This window comes from Tarenaya hassleriana, unplaced genomic scaffold (genome assembly GCF_000463585.1).
Source record: "Tarenaya hassleriana unplaced genomic scaffold, ASM46358v1 Cleome1, whole genome shotgun sequence".
Lineage (NCBI taxonomy): Eukaryota > Viridiplantae > Streptophyta > Magnoliopsida > Brassicales > Cleomaceae > Tarenaya > Tarenaya hassleriana.
The window spans coordinates 3,682,379-3,705,224 of NW_010960187.1; the positions used below are offsets into that span (position 1 = coordinate 3,682,379).

At 38.4% G+C, this 22,846-nt stretch overlaps 5 protein-coding genes across 6 annotated transcripts in view; 2 read left to right on the plus strand and 3 right to left on the minus strand.

The window, feature by feature from the left end:
• Positions 1-62: 62 nt before the first annotated feature.
• On the minus strand, positions 63-5,154 carry LOC104808916 (threonine--tRNA ligase, mitochondrial 1-like). The gene is made up of 20 exons (XM_010534767.2): positions 4,876-5,154; positions 4,535-4,772; positions 4,394-4,453; positions 4,075-4,164; positions 3,825-3,899; positions 3,581-3,709; positions 3,387-3,476; positions 3,169-3,257; positions 2,989-3,085; positions 2,821-2,907; positions 2,594-2,678; positions 2,369-2,463; positions 2,110-2,142; positions 1,937-2,023; positions 1,739-1,831; positions 1,489-1,581; positions 1,170-1,391; positions 1,003-1,074; positions 828-899; positions 63-425 (listed from the first exon to the last, which is right to left on the minus strand). Exons 1-20 carry the CDS (start codon positions 5,115-5,117, stop codon positions 330-332), a joined length of 2,145 nt encoding a protein of 714 aa, XP_010533069.1. The 5' UTR covers positions 5,118-5,154; the 3' UTR covers positions 63-329.
• Positions 5,155-5,472: 318 nt separating this feature from the next.
• LOC104808918 (RING-H2 finger protein ATL47-like) lies at positions 5,473-6,932 on the plus strand. The gene has a single exon (XM_010534775.2). It carries the CDS (start codon positions 5,716-5,718, stop codon positions 6,811-6,813), a length of 1,098 nt encoding a protein of 365 aa, XP_010533077.1. The 5' UTR covers positions 5,473-5,715; the 3' UTR covers positions 6,814-6,932.
• Positions 6,933-7,274: 342 nt separating this feature from the next.
• LOC104808927 lies at positions 7,275-10,645 on the minus strand. The gene is made up of 7 exons (XM_010534784.2): positions 10,276-10,645; positions 10,092-10,175; positions 9,814-9,990; positions 8,867-9,037; positions 8,410-8,619; positions 8,241-8,329; positions 7,275-8,159 (listed from the first exon to the last, which is right to left on the minus strand). Exons 1-7 carry the CDS (start codon positions 10,361-10,363, stop codon positions 7,521-7,523), a joined length of 1,458 nt encoding a protein of 485 aa, XP_010533086.1. The 5' UTR covers positions 10,364-10,645; the 3' UTR covers positions 7,275-7,520.
• Positions 10,646-11,213: 568 nt separating this feature from the next.
• Positions 11,214-15,922, minus strand: LOC104808935 (potassium transporter 6-like). The gene is made up of 9 exons (XM_010534794.2): positions 15,554-15,922; positions 14,870-15,359; positions 14,705-14,758; positions 13,446-13,706; positions 13,313-13,365; positions 13,088-13,211; positions 12,709-12,963; positions 12,148-12,554; positions 11,214-12,056 (listed from the first exon to the last, which is right to left on the minus strand). Exons 1-9 carry the CDS (start codon positions 15,590-15,592, stop codon positions 11,388-11,390), a joined length of 2,352 nt encoding a protein of 783 aa, XP_010533096.1. The 5' UTR covers positions 15,593-15,922; the 3' UTR covers positions 11,214-11,387.
• A 6,363-nt stretch (positions 15,923-22,285) lies between these two features.
• LOC104808960 (equilibrative nucleotide transporter 1-like) overlaps positions 22,286-22,846 on the plus strand; it is a 1,778-nt gene continuing 1,217 nt past the window's right edge. For both annotated transcript variants that reach the window (XM_010534831.1, XM_010534823.1), the window contains exon 1: positions 22,286-22,835. In XM_010534831.1, the coding sequence (XP_010533133.1) occupies positions 22,378-22,835 (458 nt within the window). In that variant the 5' untranslated portion in view covers positions 22,286-22,377. The remainder of the gene's footprint in view (positions 22,836-22,846) is intronic.

Genomic DNA, 22,846 nt, shown 5'->3' on the forward strand with positions numbered 1-22,846 from the left:
TACAATACTATATGCATATATATATATATATATTAACATTAAAGATATATAAACCATATAAGTACAAGGACATTTGAATTACATTAATATATTTTTGTTGTATCTTCCAAGTAACTGCGGTTATATCTCTATATCTTTGACCATTGGGTCAATATGGGAGACCGGGAATCATATAATATGAAGCAGAGGACGTAAGCAAAAACTCAAATTAAATACGATAAGTTCCAAACAATATTTCATATAAGAGATGAAACGGCTCTCATGAGTTTTATAGCGACTCTTGGTAGTGATGTAAGGTTCATAGAAGAAGAGAATGTGTAAGGGATGTCTTAGTGATAAGCGGCTACCTCGTCCTTGAAGTGATTCAGCAGATCCTCGATGCTCATCACCTTGTGATCTGACTTGTCCCTCACCCTAACACTCACCTGAATATTTAATCCATCGTACAAATATTATTTAGAAGATAAAAAAACGATATTAGACGAGATGAAAGTTGGGTTGGGGGCGGCCAATTTGGCTAATAACCCAATAAGTTAACCGATTGGAACCTAATAACATCTAACCGTAACCGAACTGAATCCCATATAAAAACCAATTGATTATGATTTCTCTAAAGCCGGAGAAATTGAATCCAAACAGAATAAAAAACCGAAAATTTCTTCATAAGAATGAGTATTTTTGTCAATAAAAACCGAAACCGAATCGAATTCAATATAAAACTGAATGGTTATAGTTTTCATAAAACAGAAATAACCAAATAACTGAACGAAACCCGAAATGGCCACGTTGGGACATTTTTAGAAAGGAAGACAGCAAATAAACCTAACCTGTCCGGTTGCAGCTTCCTCTTCACCAACGACCAGTATGAAGTTATACTGCGCCAACTGAGCTTCTCGTACCTAAACCCCAAGCCACCAACAGGACAGACCCATCCCTCACTCAATCCACATAAAAGGGAGGAAAAGAAAAGCAGATTATATTATACATACTCGAAATCGTTACCTTTTTCTGGATCTTTCTATCTGACGTGTCAACATCGACATAGTATCCAGCGTTATGGACCTGTTCCTTCACCTGTTGTATATAATTGAACAAAGATCAGAATCCACATCGATACTGGGCAATGTGGGCATCAGATTCAAGGCTGAAAAAAAGCAAAACTTGCAGACCTTTAATGCGTAAGGGGAGGATTTCTCTGAGACGGGGCAAACGATGGCCTGACGTGGACTAAGCCAGAACGGCCATTTTCCTTTGTAATGCTCCAACAATATGGCAAACATTCGCTCTACGGATCCTAACACAGCTCTGTGTATCATTACAGGTCTCTCCCTCTTAGCTTCGTCTTCAGCTGAGTACTCCAGTTTGAATCGATCCGGAAGTTGAAAGTCAAGCTGAGTTGAGAGAGCCAACAGGACAAAGGTGAAAATTCTTGTGCTGAAGGATGTGTGCTTGATAGGGAAACTATAACGCTTTTAATAGTATTATAACCTGTAGAGTAGCACACTGGAATTTCCTATTCATTGCATCAGACACAGTAATGTCTATCTTCGGCCCGTAAAATGCTCCATCTCCTTCATTTAACTGCACAAATCAACTATAGTTTTAACTCGGGATAAATCCTAGACATGTCTCAAAGAAACTTTGGTATGAGGGTAGGAAGGTCTGTTGCATGGAACCAAATCATATGGTGTTTAGAAATAAGTAAAAGGTCTGTTGTGAACAAAAAATGTCCATATACCTGCCATGGCTTTCCAAAGGCATTTAGCGCTTCTTTAAGAGCATTTTCGGCTCTGTCCCATGTTACCAAATCTCCTAGGTACTTCTCCGGCCTCTAAAATGCGGAACAAGCAAATAACGGGCAAATGAGGCATGCAAATTCAAGAAAAGTTAATTCTATCGAATAGTTAGGCCGCAACATAGAAGACACATATCATACTGTTGAAAGTTTTAGCTCATAGGTAAACCCGAAAACTTTGTAAGCATAGTCAATGAATTCCAACACACCCTTCACTTCTTCTGTAACCTGCAAATACATAGATGATGCTAACTATGAATATTAATTGGGATGCAAGGTAGCTCCACATTGCTGGGCAAGAAACTTCCACAAACCTGAGATTCTTTACAGAAAATGTGTGCATCGTCCTGCGGAGAAGATTAAGAGAATGGCATTATAGAAACACAAAAGTCACATGAAAAGGGACTAAAAATAAATTCACAAATAAGCTAAAACATTATTTCCATCAACAGTAGGAAAAAGGCAGCAACTTTGGCTCACAAACCAAATCAATTTGATGAACAAATGGAAAGTCAGAAGGTCTCAGTGTGATTAAATGAACAAGGAAACAAGACTGAGGATTAAGAATGATACCTGCTGGAATCGACGAACACGAGTTAACCCAGTTAGTGCTCCACTTGCTTCATTTCGATGCAACACTCCAAAGTCAGCCAGTCTAAGAGGTAATTCTACAGACCATTCACACGGTGAGAGAATAATATCAGCAACGGCAAACAATAAGACTTTACAAGATAGTCAGTTTTCTTATAAAAAAAAAGAGGGAAAAACCATCACATTAATGAAAGGTACAGGATGGACCTCTATATGAACGAACTCTGTGTTGGAACATCAAACAGTGACCAGGGCAATTCATTGGTTTGAGCCCAAATTCTTGCTTCTCAATCTGTGTAAGGAACAACAACAAAATGACACGTAATATATCACCAGCAGAATAAAGCATAAACTAGATATTTGCATCCGTCAAGGCTAGAGGCAAAGTTAACAAAGACTTAAGAAGACCGTTAAGCAGTTTTATAGTCTCTTACATCAAACAAAAACATGTTTTCCTTGTAGTTTGCAGCATGTCCAGATGTTTCCCAGAGATTCATGTTGTACATATTTGGTGAGATAACCTGCCAGTTAAAGGTTGATTAGCTATCCATCTCACCAAGTATATAGTGGTAGCAACAGTAGCACAGAGAACTAGAAGGAACCTCTGTGTAACCCCTTTTCCAGTATTGCTCCTTAATGAATTCCATCAACTTATTATACACACGGGTACCATGTGGGAGGAAGAACCAGCTTCCAGGGCTGCAGCTCAAGAATATGATAAACGTATTAGCCTCATGGAACATAGTAAAAAATAAGGCAGGATACGTAAGCAATTGGAGAACCTTAATGGATGGCAAAAGAAGAGTTCCTGCTTCTGGCCCAACAATCTGTGGTCATATTTTTTTGCTTCTTCCAGAAAATCAAGATGTTGCTGTTCAACGACAAAGATAAGATGATCATACAGAAACACAGATATACAGCGTACAGGACAGGAAGGGTCTGCCAATGGGCTTAAGAGTTTAAACAAGAAAGCATCAAATGTTTTGAGAATCACGATTACCTTCAGCCGTTTCTGATCTGGAAAAGATATCCCATACACTCTCTGTAAGCTCTCGCGGTCTTTGCTACCCCTCCAGTAAGCTGATGAGGCCTGAGATAAAAACAACTCCAGTCAGCAAAAGGAAAGAGGGAAGTTGTGGAAAACAAACTGGAATTTCTGGCAATGTCTCATCCAGAGATAATGTGGAACTTCACCTTCAAACACTTGAATGCTTTCACAAATGACGTGTTTGGTATATGCGGTCCACGACACAAATCAATCAAAGGTCCACATCTATAGACAGTTATGGTCTTGTCCGCAGGTAATTCATTGATGATCTCAACCTGATAAACATAACATCAGAAGAATGAGCCCAAATGAAAAATTTGAAATCAAAGGAATAAATGAAGGATCAGGGAATAAACCAAGCTTCATGACTCTAAACGCTTCTCAACCCACCTTAAAATTATTATCAGAAAACATCTCAAATGCTTGATCCCTTGTGACTTCAATCCTTTCAAATGGTTGTTTTTCCTAATACGTTAATACAAGGGAATCAGAACATCAGTAAAACAGGTTATGAAGGTGACAAAATCTGCATCTGATGTTCAAGGGATTCGAGAAAAGGAAAAAGACTTATAAAACAGCTAGTATATGGACGATCACAAAAGCATAAAATAAAGCTATATCACCAAAAAAAAAACCATACCCCAGCAGCTCTTGATGCACCTTTATCGATCTTACTAAAGTGATCCTCGTTCAATCCCAAATCTCCATAAAATGCATCATAGTAGAAACCCTGCAAGAGCATTCGACAATGATGTCCCATTTTGTACATTACATTGACAAAGCCAAAGCATTCTATGACGATTACTTTCCTTCAACTTCTACTCTTAAACCCAAACCAGCTACTAGATTCAGCAGCAAGAACAACCCATAAAGAACTCAGATCGAACTTCAGATACAACAGGTAACCGATTAAGCTGAACAAAAGAGATTAACAACAAGCACGAGCGCACTCCACTTACCTCCCCTCTGGTTGTACACGGTCCAATACATAGCTTGCAACCATACTCCTGCTCAAGAGCCTGCACACACAACACCGCCGGTTAACCAAAGTCATTTCATACCATGAAAATTATACAATAACAATGACACATTCACTTCACCTCGCCAAGAATGTGAGCACTAGAATGCCAAAAAGTATCCCGGCCTTTGTCGCTATCAAATGTGAAGATCTCGAGATTACAATCTCCCTCTAAAGGCCTAGACATGTCCCACAGCACATCGTTGACTGACGAAATGAGTGCATTTGCTGCTAAACCCTTAGAAATCCCCAACGCGATGTCCATCGGAGTCGTCGCCCATCTCTTCCCTTCTCTCACGCTTCCATCCGGTAATGTAATCCTAGAACCCCAATACCAAAAATATCACCAAACCAATAGAAAACCAGACAACCAAAGCATTCGAGCATATGCTCAATAGCACAGACACAGCCCCATCAGATTACTTGATCGGATCTTGGGGGAGAGATTGGAGCTGCTCGAGCTGAAGAGCTTGGATCTGCTCGAAGAGCTTGATACGCTTGGGGATCACGGCGGAGAGATACGATTCGTCTTTGGGGTGAGAAACCGCCATGGGTGAAACAGTGGAAAACGACGCAAGGAGATGGGGTTTGCAGAGACAAGCCAGAGACGACGAAGAACAAGTTGTGAAACGACGGAGGGAGGAAACTGAGAGACGGAGGAGCATCAATGGAGGAGGAAGTGAAGTTTCCGTTAGAGGGTTTTTGCAATCTTAGGGATTCAATATTTGAGCACAAAGCAAAAGGCCCAATCAACAATTGTTTGGATCCATTTAATAGCCCATTTTGCAGGCCCATCCGGATTGCAATGAATCGACAATGGCATTTTTGAAATACTAATTATTTTTTTATTTTAATATGTGAATTTTAGAGAGAGAGAGAGAGACGTAGGGTTTCGATGAAACTGCAGCGGTGCAGACTCTTCTCCTGGGATGAGCGATGGGCTCCACTAAAGAAATGTAATTTTTGTCCATAAAAAATTCACAAGGTAGGTGACCAAAACGGGCCCTACAAGGCAATTAATTTAGTGTAATCTCTTTTTCCCTTGCATGTTAAAACAAGAACGGTAGCTCTGGTTGTGCCAAATCTGTCGAGCAAATCATCTGCGTCTACATTTTGACTGGAAAGCGATTGGATTTGTTGGGTTCCACAAAAAAAGAAGAAGAAAAATCGATTCTTTTCATTTCTTATTGGGGCTTTTGTTGAATAATTCCGGGAGAGCGAAGTGATGGCGGTGTGTCGGTTCTTCTTCATGTCCTGAGAAACATGCCTCGTTTCCAGCTCAAAAACGGTAACTTGATCCAAATCTCGCATTCTTCTTATGCTTCCCCTCCTTCTTATGTTAGTAATCCTCAGACTGAATCGAATTCACCATCTTCTAGTAGTAGAATAAGCCCGGTTTTTCTGTTCATCATTGTTCTTCTGGCTGTTGTCTTCTTCATCTGCGGTGTTCTTCATCTGTTCGTGAGATTCGTTAAAAAGAAAAGGTCGAGTCTTTCGTCGTCGGCGCCGGATTCCGACCAGACCCTCGAGTTTTCAGACACCGGGGCCTTCCAGAGACAGCTGCAGCATCTATTTCATCTCCATGATTCGGGTCTTGATCAGTCATTAATCGATGCCCTCCCTGTGTTTATGTACAAAGAGATTATGGGTTCGAAAGAGCCGTTCGATTGCGCTGTCTGCCTCTGCGAATTCTCAGAGGACGACAAGCTCAGATTGCTCCCTTTGTGTAGCCACGCCTTCCACATTGATTGTATTGACACGTGGTTGCTCTCTAACTCAACCTGTCCGCTCTGCAGAGGAACCCTTTTCACGCCAGCGTACCAATTCGAGAACCCAGGTTTTGATTTCCGATTTCTCGCCGGAGAAGATGGGGTTTCAGGGCAAGGAAGGGGAGGAGTTAGGGTTTCTCCTGGTCAGAAGCCGGAAGAGAGTGAGATCATCAGTGGAAAGAGAGTGTTTTCAGTCAGGCTGGGCAAATTTAGAAGCAGTAACACCGATGGAGAGACAAGTGGGAGTATAACTAGCAATTTGGATGAAAGAAGATGCTTTTCAATGGGGTCATATCAGTACATTGTGGCTGAATCAGATCTTGTTGTGGCATTGTGCTCCAATGGTGGTTTGAAAAGCGTGAAAGGGGAAAGTGGGGACAGTGTCAACTGTTCCGGTGTAGGAGATAACGTCGAGGGGAAGAAGATAAATATGAGAAGGAAAGGCGAGAGCTTTTCAGTGTCAAAGATATGGCAATGGTCAAACAAGAGATCAAGATTTCCAAACCCAACAGTTTCACATATGGCTAAGGGCTCTTCTTCACCTTGTTCGTGTTCTGCATCTGGTACTGTTTCTGGGTTTTGTCATCATTGAATGGAGGGAGATCTCATAGTCCATGAAAAGGTGCAGCTCAAATGCTAATTATGTTAAATTCATTAATTTGATTTCTGTTTCTATTTTTGCCTGTCTGTGTTCATTTTTGCACAAGACTACATAGTTCTTTCTTCTCTCCCGCCAAAGAGATAGATATCTGTTTGTGGGAAGTTTTTTTTTTTTTTTTTTTTTTTTTTTTGGCATAGGATGTCTGCTGATCTGCAGTTCTATAAAAAGAAATGTTTGCATAGGATGTCTGTTTATGATTGTGTGATTATATAACCTGATATGGATATAATCTGATACAAGAATCAAAATTTGAGATACATGGCAGATTGATTATATGAATATGTTATGCAAGATATGAAACAAATGCTAATTGATTTCATCATCATCTGTTATCCTAGCAAAAGCTTTAGAAATATTAAATATATGGTGCTATGAGGATAAACATGGATGTATGATATTGGCAATTTGATGATGATAAATATATTTTCCTCTTTTGATTTTTTTTTTCTTAAGACAAGCAACTCGTTATATTTCCAAATACAATCAAAGTCGGAACCTTTCTTACAAGACAGATCTAAAGTTACCCAATTTCACCACAGATCCCACCACCACCCAACCTATATCCAAAACTTCCAATCGCCTGCATTATCTCACGAAGGAGCAAGCGGTCATCTCAAGATTTCAACTCTGGGACAGTTTCACATATAAGGGTAACTTCCAGAATGAGATCTGTATCGAACACTCTGATAACCATTCGTTGGATGTTTTCCAGAGTCCACAGCCACGGCGGCAGCAGCAGCAGCCATGTCCAGTTCTTGAACTGCTCCAAAGACCATCTCATTGGTTTTCTCACTGCTCTGTTCATAAAATGTATGTGGAACAGATGAGTGATGCCTACGATGATGCTGTTTCTGCTTCTGCTGATGATGAAATTCCATGTCCCAGCTGCTGTAAAACGCACGGCTCTGACGCAACTGGTTCATTTTCTCTGCGTCTTTGGACATGAAAGCGTAGGTCTTTTTGGGAGTAGGGTTTCTGGGCTCAATGGGTGGAGGTCCATCTTCATCCTGTATCACAAAGCTCTCCTGAACCGGCCATGGCGTTTCTGCAGCTGCAGCAGAAGAAAACTGCCGTGTTTCTTGATGCTTCTTTCCAAGATGGGGAAGTATCCCTCCGAAAATCTCCATAAAGGATGCCCAAGAATTAGAAACAAGATTTCCCAGTGACCCGAATAAACTTTCCTCTTGTTTCTCTTTATCCCCTTCTGTTGGAATCAGAGGCGACCTGACTGATTTCAGAGGCTTTTGATCCAGGCTTGTGTCGTAGATTTCTTGATCCTGAAAACAACAAGAGGTAAAGGTTAGAAGAACGAGAAAATGATGGTTAAGATGTTGGAACGAGATCATGCATTCACTCACGCTGTAAGACGACATAATAGACCCGACTCTACTTTGCAACAGGGCTAGCATATAACCAAAGAAACCCGCAGCAACGAGCACAGCGATCCCTGCAACAAATTTTGAGCACTTAGAATGCAAAGATACGGATGAAAATGGTGATAAAGAAGGATTTGGACTGAAAATCTACCGAGAGGAAACCCGCTTCCATATTGATAGGCACAGTCATCAAAATGGAGTTGGATCTCTCTAATGGCTCTGTTTCCTCGGTCTATGACGAGCAAGGAACAACTGCTTCCCACATAAACAATGTCAAAATCATTAGAAAATTTTGCATCTTCACTTGGACCGTCCACATGACTTCCCCTGCCATTTTTTCCCCCAGCGATTGTTGTAACTCCTGCAAGGAAAGTTTCTTTTTAAGCTCATTATGGGATATAAGCTTGTCTTTAACCCAAAAAGAACAAACAAAGTGTCTTTCATCCCATCCCTTAAACCATCCATGCAAGTATTCCAAGCTTTCAACCTAATTCAATAGCAAAGATTGAAACTGCTAACTTGGTAACTATCAAGCAATGTCTCTCCAAGAACCGAAAAGGCCGCAAGACATCATAGAGCTCGGAGATGAGTAACCAGAAAAACCATACCTCCGTCACTTATCTTTCTGATAGCGTTATTCATCGTGTCTGCAACATAGATATTTCCTCTGTCATCTACCGTGATCCCCTTAGGATGGTTCAGCCTTGCCTCTCTTAATCTCCCATCCACGTGCCCCGAATATCCTTCTGGTGAGCCAGTAACCAGCCTTGGCCTGCTATCTGCCAATGTCCAAGGCATTTCATAACAAGAAACCGGTAGCCCACTTGAACTAATGATCTATATCAGTTTAAGGTTATATCAAGAAAGAGCTAATCTTTCTGGCACTGATCCAATCATTTTGGACGAATGGACAATTCACTGAGTGTATTCCATCAGTTAAACGTCGGAGCTGTACTAATAGCACAAATCAAATTCCATTCTTTATATCTAAAGGATTGAACTTTCATTGGATCCCAAACCCAGATTCAGAAAACAAGAAAAAGTGTCATATATTATACCCAGAAGAAGCTGAGCATTCCCAACAAGTAGCTTGGATACGACAAAGAGACAGCAAATCGCCATGTAATACTAAGATGGCTTCATACTGAACTTCATTCTAGAATCAAGTACTTCCATTTTACCATAGAAAGCATTCTGAGCAATCCATGTGCACTACATGTAGGTAAGATCACGGATTTCTTCGTAAAGACAAATAATAAACGTGGGTCTCGAATTCAAAATCATAGAACCAACACCAATCGGATAATTTGAAGCCAAAAAAACTTGAAATCCATTCAGTCTGATGCAAACCCAAGTCGAAACCGGGAAAAAAACGTAATTTTACGAGACCAGCATCATGGCGACATCATCAATCGATATGAAAAATAAAAATGAAGCCCACGCATATGAATGTAAGTAAACCCAGATGGGAATCGAGCAAGAACAGTCAGAGATCAGACAAAATAAAACAGCTTCATATGATGTCGGCTGCTGACGAAGCGATGATCGTACTTACACAGAGAAAGCGAGGAGGATATCTTGTAGATGTTGCTATTGGCAGAATCCAGAATAATCAGCTCTCCGTTTGGAAGGACCTCGACGGAATATGGTTCTACACCGAGCTTGCTTCCGTCGAACACTGTTTCCACCGTGTACCCATTTTCGTATCTCACCATCGACCTCGAGGAAATCACTGAATAAACGCGCGTATATTCGTCAAAAAAATTCCAATTCGGGAAAGAAACAGTAAAACAAAAAAAATGAAGAGGAAGAGGAGAGATCAAACATCTGAACCTGTTTTTTTCGAGGTGGTCTTGAGGGACCATAACCATTTCATGAGGGAGGAACCGTGATTCGAGATGAAACCATTGATAATCTCTGCCAAAGTAATCTCGACGCATTAGCGAAAAAAAAACGAAATCCAAATCTAAGGGTGGGGGTAAAAAAAAATGATCAGCATGAGAAAAACAGAACTTACTCGCCGGTGAATTAGCTGAAGGAGCAGGAGCCACGAACCCAGAGAAGATCAGAATGAGGGTACCCAGAAACAGTAAATTGTTACCCATGGATATCAGTTGGATCCAGAAACAAAAAAAAATAGGGAAAAGCAGAAGCAGTACAACAGAGATTCCAAATGAGGAAAAAAAGCCCTAGTTCATATCGAGAAAAAGCAGGAAAATGGAGGACAATGCGAAGGATTCAAAAAGAAGAACACAGATTCAAGTTCTCTCAATCGAGGAAAGAAGATGGAGGGAGAAGGAGAGTGAGAGTGAGAGAGAGAAGAGAGCTTAGATTTGCCAAAGGAAAGCAGTGCAAGTAAATGGAAAACGACTAGCGTCAAACAAACAGTACAAATGTTCTCTCACTAAAAATTCCTATATTCTCGCCGCTTTATTATTTATTTTCCGAAATTCACATGTTGGGTTATATTATATCACATGTATTTAGTTAATTGTAATAAAAGTGACAGTAACTAAAAGAAAATCATAATATAAAAAAAAAGCATCATACTTTAGGGTTAAATTGTTTTGGAGAAAGCATGGCCGAGACTGCGAAAGGGTCTCCTTTTGTTTCTACTTTTTTACTGGGAAAAAGGGTGTTTGGCCGTGTAGGAATCTATTCTTTTTTTTTTTCATTCATATATGCATTAATAATAATAATAATAATAAATTCTCCTTATATTTAATGGGCTCAGAGGGTAAAATCTTTTACAAACCCAGCCTAGAAGGAAGAACCTGTAATCAGTCGTGGGTTTACGCATGGCCTGGCCCGTGGACCGCCCGAAACATTTAAAAAGAAAAATTACCACGCGCATGGACCGCCGCCGCATGTGGTCCAGTCTATAAAATATGTGGCTATCAATTTGGTTAATAAATTTCGTCAATTATTCCGTAACAACCTAATGTTATACACACATTGATACAAAAATTTCTCCATCTATATAAAAACACCTCAAGAAACAGAGTCCAAAACTTTTGGCCTTTTGATTCACATTTTAAAGCCATTGAAGATGAGATACTAAAACAACACACCATACATCACTAAAAGAAAAAAAAATCATGTACAAAAAGACGGAAATACCCCTTCCGTTCAGACATGGTAGATCATGCCGACCTCTAGCGTGGACGCGTGCGGGGCGGAGAGCGATAGCGTCGAGCCTCTACTGTTCCGACGAAGGAACTCGTAACCGACGTTAATGGCGAGTCTCTTGAAGAGACCGGAGCCAGGCTTCGCCTTCATGTAGGCGTGTCCCATTATGTAAGCCACTCCCCCTTCACGCGCCTCGTTCAGCTCCTCCACCTCCTCCCTCGTCTCCTTCTCCATCTTCACGCTCTCCGGCACGATGAATCTCACCCTCTTCTTCTTCCTCGGCTTCTTCCCGATCGGCAATGGCGGCGATACGATCTCCCTCCTTTCCGACGGTCCCGGCTCGTCTATGTCGTCGTCCTCGCTTATCTTAATGCCTTGCGTGTGGCTGGAACTTGTTCCGACGACTGCCATTCTGTCGCAGTCCCCATCCTGGAAACCGTCGTTCTCGGTTTCGGTGGCGGTCACGGCCTCCGACCGCACGAACTCGGCGATGCTGCAGACGAGTTCGTGCTCGAACTCGATGTCGTCCTTGTGCACGTCGCGGTACCCATATCGGACAATGCACCTGTACATCCGGAAGTGTCGGGGACCGATTCGGCCGACGAGGAACCGTTCCTCGGCCCGGACGTGCGGGACTGGGACCGCCTTGACGCAAAGGAAGACCAATACCTACACAGAATATTCAAAAAAAAATTACAATCTAAATATTACGTAATATTAGGATGATATTTTAGAAAATTCTCTATATTTCTGATAGTACCTGATGGAAGGCGGGGAGATTTGTGACGAAATGGGAGAAAATGGCCGGAACACCAGAGACGAGCTCGGTGTGGACGAGGCCAATGCCGCGAACACGGGCAATCCCGAGGCTCTGTCCGAGGCTGAGGAGCCAGTTGACAGAGACCTTGTTCTGGACGTCGAATTCATAACGTTTGAGGGTGCCATAGTGCCAAACGCACATGACGAGGAGGAAGACGAAGGCGAGGACAATCGGGACCCACGCTCCTTCGAGGAACTTTATCAAGGAGGCCGAGAAGTAGAGCGCCTCGATGGTCCCGAAGAACAAAACAAAGGCGATTGCAAATACGACACTCTTGTGCCAGCAGAGTACGATGACGAGCGACATCAGACATGTTGTCACAAGCATGACAGTTATAACCGCAAGACCTGTTTCAGAGGATTTAGATTATCTCTCTTTCTAGAGAAATTTTATCTCGATATTTCAATACCGTAATGTCAAGAGTGTTTCTTCTCGTAAAGATAACTGACGAAGTGGAAACACGAAAGTCGAATGGGGAATGAGACCGATAGAATCGATTACCTGAGGCATTACCCATCCGCTTGGTATCCCGGAAACCGATGGTGACGGCCAAGCACAAGAGCATCAAGATCCAGTTGATTTCGGGGATGTAAATCTGACCGTGGATCTTGGACGAAGTGTGAACAATCTTTACTTTTGGGAAGCAGTTGAGGGCCGAGCACTGTTTGATGATCGAGAAAGTTCCGGTGATTATGGCTTCCCCCCCCCCCACTGCCGCCAGTATGGCTATAACCAGAACCGGCCACCTTAGTTTCTCTGCATAATACAGATCGTGTTTCAGAACTAAGCTCGGATAATTGTGAGCTTTAGTGTTTCGGGTAATGCCATTAAAGCCGAAATCCATCTTCTTCAAGCGATGGAAAAGACTCAGACTATATACCGGGAACAGAGACGTAAAATCCGATTCTGTACTCGCTTTCAATGACATGGTGCTGGGAAAGGTATGCCGCTTGTCCCATGTAGGCGAGGATCAGGGACGGGTAAACGAGCAATGTAAAAGCAATCTGCATTCGAATTCGAAACAAGGGAAGTGGTAAGAACAATAACAAACATAAAGAGCACGGCCCGAGATGACAAAGAATGATCTGATTAAGCTGACTCGAACCTTGATCGACAATTGCGAAAAATGTCCAAGGTCTGCAAACATGGCTTCGGACCCTGCATAGACAAAAAAAAACGGGTCGAGATTTTCTTCGGGAGAGGATGGGTTTCAAACGGTATAATCCCGAACACCGGACCTGTAATGCAAAGCAAGATCCCACCCAAAGACATCCAGCCTCCACGCTGAGTTTTCTTCAGGAACTTGTACATGTGATAGGGAGAGAGCGCTCGGTAAATGTGCGGATTCCAGACAACGATGTTGTAAAGGCCGATGGTGCTGATGCAGAGAAGCCATATCAGAACCACGGGTGCGAACAAGAACCCGACTCTGTGTGTGCCGTAATGCTGAAGTGCGAACAAGCATATCAGTATAAGGCAAGCGACCGGTACTTCTACATCTGCAAGAAACAGCAGCCACAACTCACAATCTGCAAGAACTGGCATTTCTCCGAGGAACAAGGCATAAACAGAAACAACAGCAAGAATGTTCGGTCCAGAGTTGTCTGAAAATATTTGGATCTTGGTAAAGGTAAAAGCTTTCAACAAGCGGGAGAGTTTCAAACTTTCAAGACCATGAAAATTCCTCTGAACCGAAACCCGAGTTGCCGAACATAACAGTTGCATAGGATTCAACAATGCAGAACAAGAACAGGAATGCTCGGTCAAGAATCCGACAGGATAACACTCCGGGTTTTGGAAAGTAAAGATTTTGAAGGAAGAAGTGCAGCAGATATTTCACAATTCTAGACTATCTACCAGTTGATGATCAAACAAGAATCCAAGTGCATATTCAATAAGTGGGCCATCAAAATAAAACCGAATTCCAGAACCCGAAAGCCGAAATATCGAGGACCTTATATGTGATGGACATACGACCACATCCTAGCAGGGTTTGATATTTAATCTGTGGCATGTGCAAATTGTTTCAAGCAATCAAACATACCGATTTCAAACAATGGGCTCCACAGATAAAAGGAATTGGCAACCTTAAAGACAATTGAAATGATAAGAGCAGAGCAGTGATATACAACGAGCGCCAGTCAAAATGATACGTGAAGTGAGATTATCAGCACAACACAAGAATTGCCATGAAAATGAATAGGAAGCCGTCGAGTTCAGCAAGTCAACCGAGAGTTTAGACAAGAACCAATCAAGAACCGGTATTGGATTATAAACTCCATTATGAAAAAGATTTTGAAGCCAAGTGATGAGATTATAAGGATTAGGAAGCATTTGTGCTTAGAATTTCCCAGGACAAGGATTCTCAAATCACCAAATCAAGCAATTCAACTGAGAGTTTGAACAAGAATCGATGTGAGGCCTGGATTAAGACAATCCATCAACCAATCAAGAGTGTGGTCAGCTACAGAGAAGAAACAAATAAAAAGAAACTCACATTTGTGATGCTCCTTCGACATTGAAAGCTCGACTCCAGAAACTGCGGAGAAAACTGCAAGAACAATGGATGCACAGAGTAAAGACAAAACCCAGAATCTTGAAATTAACCCAACAATATGTAATAAAGATTAAGGCTTTTTCACGTGAAATCCGACATGATTACCAGAGATGGCTGGCGTTAGGACACCATCGCCGATCACCATACAAGTCCCAATCAAAGCCAGGACAAGCAAAATCCTCTGCAACACCCTGTGTTTCTCCAGTGTAGATTTAAGACCGGCTCCAAATCCCGATTTGGGCGCTGACCCGATCGAGTCCTTCTTGTACTCGATGAGCTCTTCGTCGGCCAACTGGCAATTCGGGAGCGAGTTGACTCGGGCGTGTCGACACAGCAGTGAGTAGAGAGCGAAAGTCCCTCCCTCGCCATTATCGTCGGCTCTGAGGACTATGAACACGTATTTGAGGAGAGGGACCAGAGTGATGGTCCAGAAGACAAAAGACAAAACGCCGAAGATCTCTTCGTTTGTCTCCGAGTGATGAATATCCTCTGCGAACGTGCTCTTGTATACATACAAAGGGGAAGTGCTCAAATCTCCATAGACAACCCCCAAGCTCTGATAAGCTAATGTCAATACAGTTCTCCATGATTCTCTCTGCAACAAAACAGAAACCCCAAATTGGGTTTTTCCTCATCTTATTCGAGACGGAACCGACAATAACGAGAAACGCGATCCGACGTTGCGGAAAGGGCGAACATTTTTCGGGATCTCTCGGCGTGGAACAAGGAATCATTGATCGAGGCGACTCGATCTCAAACAAAGAATGATAACAAACCCATCACACTTACCTTGACGATGTTCTGGTAACTTCCGGGTTCCAAATCCATGGTGGGCAGAGTCAAGAACTGGAGACGTCCATGAATTATGTTCGCAAAATCGGGAAAGATTCAACTCTGCCCAGTCAAGTTAAGGGCTCCAGAGAAACTGACAGATTCGAGCAATCAAGGAAAATGATTGTTTTATTACTCAAAACAGAGATGAACGGCGAAGAATAATATAAAACTTTTGAAAAAAAATGGAGAAAGCCGAGAAAGAGAACGAATATGAGATTTTTTATTATGGGTTTCGAAATTCAGACGACAAAGGCAAGATTTTTAGAGAAAAAGAGGTTTTTTTTTTTTTGGTTTTGTGAATTTTTAAAATCTCGATTAACAATTTCAAGTTGCTGAGCAGGAGAAATATATATATTTATTGTTTTTTCGCGTTCGGCTCTTGGGAAGTGAAATAGTCGCTCTCTCCCCGTTCTTCAGCGAGAGAGAGAGATACATACATACATACATACATACATACATACATACATACATACATACATACATACATATATACATACATATCCATCCATATACGTATGCCCTTTTACAAATTTTATATTGGGATTTCAACATTTGCTTCAATAATATCGATTATTATTTCAAAACTAATATAACCTGGCCAGAATGATGGAATATATCTAATCAAGTTCATTGAAAATAATCCCGTTACGAATCTCATTGTTTTTTTTTTTTTTGCAATGCAAATTTCTTTTTCTTTTTTTTTATAAAGGGAAATTTCTTTCTTTCTAGATGGTCATGTATATATTTGATGAAATGAGAATTAATATGTTTCTATTTCATTATACAACGGTGGCTTCAAATGTGACGATTATTTTCGAAGATTACCTCATTATTTAGTCTAAAAAAATAAAAATAAAAATAAAAGTAAGATCATTATTACGGAGTGAAAAAAATGAGAGAAAGCAAGTGTGGACTGTTGGTCCTTGATAAGTGGCACGTCGATTCATATAATTGAAGCTTTATATAAAGCGATTATCAATTTTATTAAAAAAAAAAAATTGTCCAAACTGCTTTAAAAAATTATTATATTTATCCTTTTTTACCGTTAAAGTAAGGAAAATAAAAGGAAAAGGTAATTATTACTTTGCTTTTATTTAGTCAAAACCAACTCGCAACCGACTAATACATATCTATCTATACATATTACTAATCATACAATAAAAATGTTGAATGAAGTAATCACCACGAAATGAAACCTACAATAAATCTCAAGCAGCACAAGATTTTGTATTAATTCCTAAATATATTTCGTTTCTTCTAGTGAATTATATTTTATAGTGATGAAGTTATAATTTGTTTGTCTCTATCGATTGATGGCTCCACATGGATTATATGGATAGCCTATCTCCGATATCTATATGTAGATGACACCCGAATAATCTAATATAAAATAGACAGTCAGAAAATTAAAATAAATCCTTCTTTTTAAATATGTGTTCTTGATAAACCCTATCCAAAAACAGTAATTAAAACAATTAATCAATTTTAATATTTTACATATTGAATATATTAAGTCAGAAATTTAATATATTGAGATTTGCTGTGATTGTTAATTATCATACATATGGAATTATATATTGAAATATTATGGATATACAGATATATAAATATATTGGTTGTAGACTGTATAAATTATAATTCTATAGGATAAAATATTGGTATCAAACAACATGCATGCTTTTATTATCATTTCAATCTGTCTTCTATTGCGTTGGTGGCGGAATATGAAACCGAATCATTCCCGTCTTGGGATGGGTCTGGACACGTGGTCCAATCAATCGATGTTGTTGCCATTCATGTCATGTATCGTGAAGAAATAATTGCGTATTAATGGAAGTTTATTGGCTAATTATGTATTAAACGATGCTATAAATCAAATATGAAACTTTTTTTTTTTTTTGGTATGGATCGTGACAAAGCAGACATATGGGGTCTCTTCTCGTTGACGTTATCATCCAACAAATATGGACGTGCAGCATGTATTTGTACATGTCAAAGTGTGGATTTAAAATATGTAATGATGGTTTACGGTAATTGTATACAGTTTATCAAATCTCACACAAATATTCACATGTTATATATATATATATATATATACAGTGGCAGATCCAGAAAATTTTTTCACCGGGGGCAATACGATAATAGTAATATATATAATATACAAAATTAATAAAAATATATCGTCTAAAGAATATTTATATCGGATAACTGAATTTTACGTTTTTTATTTTTTAAATATATTTATGTAATTCAATTTCTAATTATTTTAAATATATTTTTGATAAAATAAATCAGATAATTTATAAAAAATTATGTATTCTCGTTAAAATTTTACCACAATATTAAGATAATATTACCAAATTATTTTAAAATAAATTTATCGATTTTTCTGATAAATCAAATAAAAAATTAAATAAATATATAAATATATATATAGATAAATTGATAAATATAATAAATACATAAAATCAAATAAAAAAATTGTTTAAAATAACAATCATAATTTTTAAATATGTTTAAATTTTTTTATTTATAGTTTTAGTTTGATTATTATTCAATTGATAATGATTTTTTGTTTGATCAAAGATAAAAATAACAACTTAAAAAATGGAAAACAAGAAAAAAAAGGAAAAAAATATGGGACATAAGATTTGATTTGTTAAATCTCGTAAAATACATTTAAAATGAAAAACGGTGGGGTCCAAACAAAATTTAAGTGGGGGTATTAAGGGTGTTTTTTTAGAATTTTTCTTAAATTCTATAAATAATTTTAAAAAAAATAAAAATTAGTGGAGGCCAGTGCCCCCACTCATTCTCAAGTGGATCCGCCTCTGTATATATATATATACGCATATAGTAGCTTTGTCTTGATTACCCATTTCGAGGGTTTCGGTACCAAATGACACGTGGAATTTTATAGAGAGAGACGTTAATTATTTGAATCGGAATAAGGTGGCGTGGGCTACAGGGCCAGACACGTGCCATGATGCATGCAAGAACCGTGAAGTGCTCGACCATTACAATATAATCATTGTCAAATATATTATTCTTCCTTGGCTATTCGTATACATGTATGCATTGGTATGATATTTCCCATTACTTGTGACGGGCCGGCGTATCAACCCACACATGGTCACGAATCGAATCTATGTTAAAAAAAATTGTGGAGCGTAGAAATTTCATTAGAGAAATTGAAAATTAATAGTAATATATATTTTTAGCATTATCCAAATTATTTATATTCATTACTTAATTATGCATGGTTGATATAATATCGGTTCCTCTTGATTTAGTATATAATAATTGGGTTAACATCATTCACAATATAATCCTTATTATCGTTAATTCGATGTAAATATTACTTTTTGACATATATAGTTCGCGATTACATTTTTTAGAAACGGTGAAAAAAAAAGAAGCAAAATCGTTTCGAGAAAAAATAAAACAACATATGGATATATAAAATATGATGCATCATAAATGTATTACAATTTATGATCATAAAATTAATGGTCAAATGGTCATCGAGTAATCTTTGGGATCTCTAAAACGATATGTAGAAATGATCTAAGATCTTAGCCATATGTTTACTCAGTTATTAAATTATAAGACGAGTTTTGGTTAGGTGATTGTCGTGTTGTCGCTATCTTATTGGGTTTACGTGATTCGAATACGGTTCAAATATATGCATATATATATATATACAGCAAAAATAATTAATTTATATCGATCATTATTGCGTAACAATCCACCGTGTCCGTGTGTCGTCGTGTTAGCCTACGGATATAGTTATATAATTCATAAAATGTAAATTTGTAATATATATATATATATATATATATATATATATATATATATATATATTTATGGGACTGGTGGCCGTCTCTATGTGCTCAAGAACACGACTTTTCTTTTCAACAAAATACGACACTTGAAGTTGAAACAGTAGCATCAGAATTGTAGTTATTTGTGTGCTATATGAGATATTATATTATTTTCACGCACGAAACAAATAAATTTCATAATCAAAACTTGAATCATTTTTAAAAAAATATCTCAGCATTTTAGAAGACAATAAAAAAATAAATTATCAGTTTTCCACCCGTCAACTACTATACTATATATCTGATTACAATGATAATGCATGGCTAACTAAATATTTACTTCTGTAGGTAAGAACAAAACCCTTTTCTCCTTTTGCTAAGAGGGATTTATGTAGATTGAAACTTAATTACATACCTATATATTCTTATATTTGCATCCCAATAATGTAAATCTATTATCCATTACGATTGGACCCATCTGAAAAATAAATAAGATTAGACAATTCCACCCCCAAAAGAAACGATTACCCACACGCACACAGATATTATATATATATATATAACGTTTGAATATTGATTTTCATATTGAAAAGGACATGGGAAGCATTTAGAACCAAAGGCATACATGATGAAACCTCCCCCCTCCCCCATGACATAAATTAATTGAATATTAATGTGTAATGGTATACATAAGCTAAGCCGACAACCTTTGGATCGGGGGAAGAAAGAGTCAAACAAATTGTGATATATGCACATAGCCTCCTACGAATAGATTCATCGATCAAATAGCACAATGCCAACACAACACAACTTGTATATATTTTAATTATTTGTCACATATATAGAAATCCCAAGTTTGGGAATTTAAAACTTAGTTTCGATGGCTCCGTCCATCACTTGGCCTTGGCAAAAGTATTGTATATATTGAGTATTTGTAGATTGTGATTTGTAAGAGACTACGAGTTTATATATTACTATATATATTTTTATTTAGTTTAGATCTGTATCATACTAAGAGTTATATTTAGGTTAAATTATATATTATTATACCTTTTCATTATGTATATATAGTTTATTATCGTCTACATTCCTTGGATTTATTTCCTCAAGGCCCGCAGGAGGGTTGGGAAAATCAGTAGAGTCGATAATGTCAAAAGTTTGGCTCAACTATCCATCACTTGTCCCCTTCAAATTCAATACAAAACAGTGTATTGTTTCAAATAATAGAAAAACATTTCTAAATTTTCTCGGTTACGTAAAATACAAATACAATATCATTTATGATTTTTTTGTATCTTTATAGCATATTTTTTTATTTGGGGTTATGTAGTCACACATGCAATATGATTTTAAAAAATGTAACACACATTTTATAACGAGATTTCAAACATAACAATGGCATAATATGATCAAACCCCGGATGAGATTATAAACGATAACACTTTGCAAACATTAAGCTTTAGTTAAAATGATAAGACACTAAGTTTTATTATTAATACAAAATATAAAATGAATAGATAAATGTAAATAGAAAACTCATACAATAATAAGATTGTAAAATACTTCTGCAAAGCCATGTAACATTTCTAAAATATTTCTAAAATATTTTATTTTATATCGGAATAAAATATTTTACCAAAAAAAAAAACATTTCTAAAATATCGGAATACTTGGTGATAATTTTCTTTGAAGAGAGTCCATCGATATATGTGTAAAAGGACAAAAAGGTCAACGTCGACGGACAGTGGAGTGGACAAAGCAAGGGGACACGTGGAAGACATCCGTTAGATCGGGCCGACCAATCTTGTTGTGTTTGAAGACTATGAACGGCGATGATGTAATAATGTAAGCCCAAACTATTTTGTTTTATTAAGGCCCATCGATTTTTCTTTTGGGTTTAAAAACACATTTAATTTTATTGGTAGGCTCCACTTTTATCTAGGCCCACCATTTATTCACTATCCACTCGACTTTTTATTTTTATTTTTTGTCTCGGGCTTTTTTATATGCAGTTTACTAATAAATCTCATCAGGAATACGTAGCACGAGATTTTATGTGGGCATAATTTTTTATATGAATTTGCTATAAGATTGTTGGACTATAATTTATTTCAAATATATTCAACTCGATGGATTAATTTTGTATAAATTAATACGCATTTTTTCTCTATTTGTCATTTTGTTGGCTAAAACGAGTATGTCTATCTAGTCGGACGGACATGGATGATCATCATGATGATGATATGATCATCATGACTCGCAAAACGAAAAGAGAGCACACTCACTCCATTGTGGGCCCAAAGCGAGAAGACCCAATAGGCCCATATGGTAAACAATACGCACGTGCGCAATTTCTTGGAAAATTGAAATGGAAATACTAGGGGAAAAAAGTTTTTTTTTTTTTTTTTTTTTAAAGGCTGGTTGTCGACGCTGTATTTTTTTTAAATAATTTTAATGTATGAGCGCGGTTTTACATATTATGATTATTGATTCCTCCATATCTATTTTACAAAAAAATTAATCATATATTAATTATCGAATTGTATTTTTTTTATATAATTTTTAGATTCTACAATATCACCGAAAACATACCTTTTTTGTGTTCCACATCTTATTTGTATTTTACTCAAGCACTAAATAAATACAAATACGATTCTCTTAACTACTGAATTGTATTTTTTTTATACAAAATTTTAGATTCTACAATATCACCGAAAAACATACCATTTTTATATCCCTCATCTCAATTTTTATTTTAGTCATATCGGTCGGAGAAAATAAATGCATTACTACTACTAATAATTAATACTCACCACTAAATAAATACAAATATGATTCCCTTAATGCACCTAATACGACTAACCTCCATTATTTATTTCTCGGCTAACCTGACATTCCAAAACGACGCCCTTTCCGACGCGGCTACGCAGGATATTGACTACCCGTTGACTTCTAATGGGTCTCGCCGGGAAACCCGCCGTCGCCATTTCCGACCGATTACCGGAGTCCTCCCTGCTTCTCATCCCTCACGAGGGCTCCATATGCAAAATCCCCTCCGATTCTTTTCACTTCGCCTACATCATCTACTTCACTCTGGGCGTCGGCTTCCTTCTTCCATGGAATGCCTTCATCACCGCCGTCGATTACTTCTCCTATCTCTACCCCGCCGCCTCCGTCGACCGGATCTTCGCCGTCATTTACATGCTTGTCGGTCTCGTCTTCCTCCTCCTCATCGTCGTCTTCTATGCCCACAAGTATAACGCCTGCATCCGCATCAATCTCGGCCTCTCCCTCTTTGTCGTGACCTTGCTCGTGGTTCCCATCATGGATCTGGTCTACATCAAGGGGCGGGTCGGGCTCTACGCCGGGTTCGATGTCACCGCCGTCGCCGTCGCCCTCTCCGGAATTGCCGACGCCCTTATGC